Here is a 3,950-nt window from a genome sequence, read left to right as displayed (position 1 = left end):
CTAAATACGCATCTGACCCTTCAGCTGATCTCTGAAGCCCCGTCTGAGGAGCTAAAACCCAGACATCAACATTACTGAAGCAGGAATAACAACAACAGAAAGGCAGCCAACATTCAAAGATTAGAGTTGAAAGTCCTACAAGAAGCCTAGAGAACTTTTACTGGAGACTAATTAAAGAAATGAGAAGAAGGCTTTGCTAAAAGAGTTCAGGCTGTGTAGAAGAATAAAGGGGGTCATACTCCCTAGATTTGTACATACGTTGTTTCTGGCTTTTATCATGCATTTCCATGTGTGTATGTGTTGATACATTTTTGCATTTATTTCCCATTTATCTATCAAAATATAAAGAAATGATGGGTGACTCAAGACTTTTGCATGGTGCCGTAGAGTACAGGCCAACAGTATTAGGCTGTTTCTTGAACAAACAGGAAAACTGGAAAACATCATCTGTCCATTCCAGCAAGATTGTTTAAACTCAATTTCCCAGAGTTCACCATTCAGAATCTTTTGTTCAACAGCATGAATGGAACATATGCTGTCAACCACTACTACTAAATATTGAGCAGCTAAAAGACTGATCATTTCCCACAGGGCAGCGACATGAAGTGGGCATGATGGAAACTGGCCTGCCATTAGCGGGGCTGCATTTATGCGCTAATGGCTCCACTCACTTGGGCCCTGGAGGATGAACAGAAATTAAATACGGGAGGAGAGGAAGACGGGGGGGAGGGGGCAGGGAAAGATAACACCAGTTATGCTTTGCAGAGCGAATGGAAATGTAGACCCACAAACATAATGTGCTATGAGATGCCAGAGCACTCAAGCCAAATGCAGCATCATCCGTTCTCCAGAAATGTAGACGTAGACTGATGAGTAAAGGTAGACAGAACTTCCAGAAATTCCATGAGCAGTTTCCATGTGCTGTTAAAAAAGGCTAAAATGTCTTTAAAAGTTTCAATTTAATTTCTATCATCCTGTTTGCAAATAACTTTGTATTTGCAAAGTTTGTATATTTTTTTGTATATTTTGTCATACTCATTTTTTTTGGCATTTGTCATCCTCTGAGCTTTCTCCTAGCTGCTCTAATGTGTTTCCTTTCCTGACAAATAATAAGTTTCACTTCCCTTTGGCAGTTCACTCAGCCCTCTGGACAAAGAGACTGAATAAGTGAAGTTGTGTTTTGTTAAGTGTTAAAATTACTGTACATTTCCGACATTCTACTAAATTGAAGAAACAATTGGATTTTTCAAAATAGATACAATCAATACAGATGAACCATTGTTGCTATGGAACATGGAAGCTGCAGTGCCTCTCATTTTTGAAAAGAATTTACATGTTGTCTGTAAATCAAACCCTACAAATGTGGCATCACTGCAAAAGCACAACATGTCTCTTGATAGGACATTAGGACTCATATATATTGCATAAACTATGCTTGAGGTCTCAGACTCATATCCTACACAGAGAACAAGAATGAATTCCTGGATCTTAGAAGGATATACAATCACACAAAGTATGTTTACTACACATTAGGATGATGTTTGTGGTTGCTCTAACCCAATAATTTGATGTGACCCAGATAATAATTAAAGAAAAATTAAAGAAATGACTCCCTAAGTCTCTTCTATTTTATTACCTGTACCAGAACAAAGACAGGTCAAAGCATCAGGTAAAAAATGGTGATACTGACTCGGACCTGAAAAATCTTGTCTAGTGTGAGAGCCCACAAAGCCACAGGTTCTTTCTATTTCTACTGAATTGTACATGAGTCCTCTGTCTCATTTGGTCTGTATTTTCAGGTTTGAAAATGTTTAAATTAATAAACAAATGAATAAGTAAATAAACAGGTTTGTGAACCTAAATGTAAACAGCCTGTGCTGCTTGGCTTGAATGCGTGATAAGAAGGCAACTGGACTTGTTTAGGTATGTGAAGATGTTTTGACCCACTAATCATGTGAGGCTTCACATAAGCCACAGAGTGCATAGACTAGTGTACAGTGAATAGTCCTCTGACTTTTACGTAGGAAAAAACAGAAAACCATTGCAAAACACATGGCAAAGCATAGGAGAGCCACGGCAACAGGACAAGACTCAGCTGTGCATTTGTACTCTTTCAGAAATGCCAGTGGTCACATTGTGGACCAAAATGATGGAAGACAGAGATAAGTAAAGGAGGCCATGCACCTCTACTCCGCCATTGCTGAACAGATGTGGTGGCTAACAACACCAGGTACCAGCCACATGCAATGCAGGCTTGAGAGTCCTTCCAAGAGATTTCAACCCCTACTCACGCCTTAACAGCTCATGTGGTGGTGGGGTGGGGCAATGTCTTATAGTGTGTTCCAGTTCAAGTCAGAATTTCTAACTGGAAACTCAGATTTCCAACTTGGAAAATCTGACCAGCTCCACCAACCCCAACTTCACAATCCAAAATGGCAGCGGTACATGTAAATATAAGTAAAACCGTAAGCCCCTATATGTGTTTTTTGTGGGCAGGCCAATTGTTGGGCCTGATTGGGCACACCTAACAGGGGCCCATGTGGGGTCCATCATCCCCACACAGCTCCAGAGTGCTTAAGTTTTACCACTGTTTTGAACACTTAGCCATCTTCGACTGTGAGGCAGCTTCATGAGGCGTTTGAGGTTCCAACTGGAACTCTGAAACTTCTAACTTCAAATTGAACACGTCAAATTAAACGTGTAATGTGTACTGCGACTGATTTATACTTATGACTCGTTAAATAGCCATAAGCAAATCATTGTCCAGGCTCTATTCCTGGATATACTGCAGCTGGTTTTTAGTTTAAAAAAGAACTATTGGTAGTGATGTAAAAAACAAAGCAACAAAAAACAAGAAATATTTCCAGTGATCCAAAAACACGTATTTGTAGTATTGCATGAATCTCTCTACCTTGCCAGAGAAAATCAAATCCTGTTTTTTCTTGCTAATGCGACTTCACTATTAAAAGCCCTCAACTCTCATTTCCGAGGTAACTGGAACGCCTCAACAGTTCCCCGATCGATCCACCAAGCCTAGTCCCAAGAGAGACTGAAGCAGCTGAAGAAGAACAAGCGGTGAGCATCGTCTCTGTTCCCCTGAATATGTGCTGATTTAGAGAAAGCTGCGGAATTATAAACAAGAATCCTCCAAATATTAAACATCCTGTTAATGATGTGGAGCACTTTTCCTCCTCTTTTCTTGCAGTGACTGGGATGGAGTTTTGCCTTCTGCTGTTAATGATATGGACCTTTACGGGAAGCACATTAGCAGAGCCTGACCAATACAGCAGAGCCGTGGTGAGTACAAAATATTCACGACACACAAAAAATCCTCTATGAGTTGCAAACGTTTATCGGCAGCTGTGTGGATTCCTTTGATGTATCTGAAAGTGGGGAGGAAAGTGTAGGGTATGTGTTACTTTTGCATCAGTTTTCTTTTGTATCCTTTTGAATCCTACATATCATATACATATAATTTTAATCTGACATTTAATGTGTATTTTATCGGAAATTATATTTCCACGTGTTTTTCATTTCAGATGGTAAAATTAACTACCCACGGCAAGGGGTGTGTGTGTGTGTTTTGGCGGGGGGGATAAAAGTATTTAATATGAGACTCTTGAGGTTTATAAGAATATATCAAACATATGAAACGCTTTGGGGACTTTCTTTTGACCATTCTGAGAGATTAGTCCTTCATCAGAAAAACCACTAGTTGTATAAATAGAATAGACATTACGTTACACACTTCACATGAAATGTGACGTGCAAGCACGATAAGCTTCCCACTTCCAGTTCCTCAAATATGAATTAATATCGCTATATTTCGTGGTATGTGTATATCGTGTGTGGCTTGGTTATGAGAAAGAAAAATGTTTTACTTCTTTGATTGAAAAAAGAGCCTAAATCCCGGATGACACTGCTGCAAATCTCACTGGGGGTAAAGTATA

At 39.6% G+C, this 3,950-nt stretch overlaps 1 protein-coding gene across 1 annotated transcript in view; it reads left to right on the top strand.

The window, feature by feature from the left end:
* The first annotated feature begins 3,013 nt into the window (after nt 1-3,013).
* The window catches only part of mmp25b (matrix metallopeptidase 25b), a 12,096-nt gene continuing 11,159 nt past the window's right edge, over nt 3,014-3,950 (top strand). Inside the window, exons 1-2 of the mRNA XM_013915929.1 lie at nt 3,014-3,075; nt 3,206-3,297. Coding sequence (XP_013771383.1) covers nt 3,214-3,297 — 84 coding nt within the window. The 5' untranslated portion in view covers nt 3,014-3,075; nt 3,206-3,213. The remainder of the gene's footprint in view (nt 3,076-3,205; nt 3,298-3,950) is intronic.

This window comes from Pundamilia nyererei, unplaced genomic scaffold (assembly GCF_000239375.1).
Source record: "Pundamilia nyererei isolate P.nyererei 1_Seehausen unplaced genomic scaffold, PunNye1.0 scaffold00400, whole genome shotgun sequence".
Lineage (NCBI taxonomy): Eukaryota > Metazoa > Chordata > Actinopteri > Cichliformes > Cichlidae > Pundamilia > Pundamilia nyererei.
This window is presented reverse-complemented; position numbering and strand designations above follow the sequence as displayed.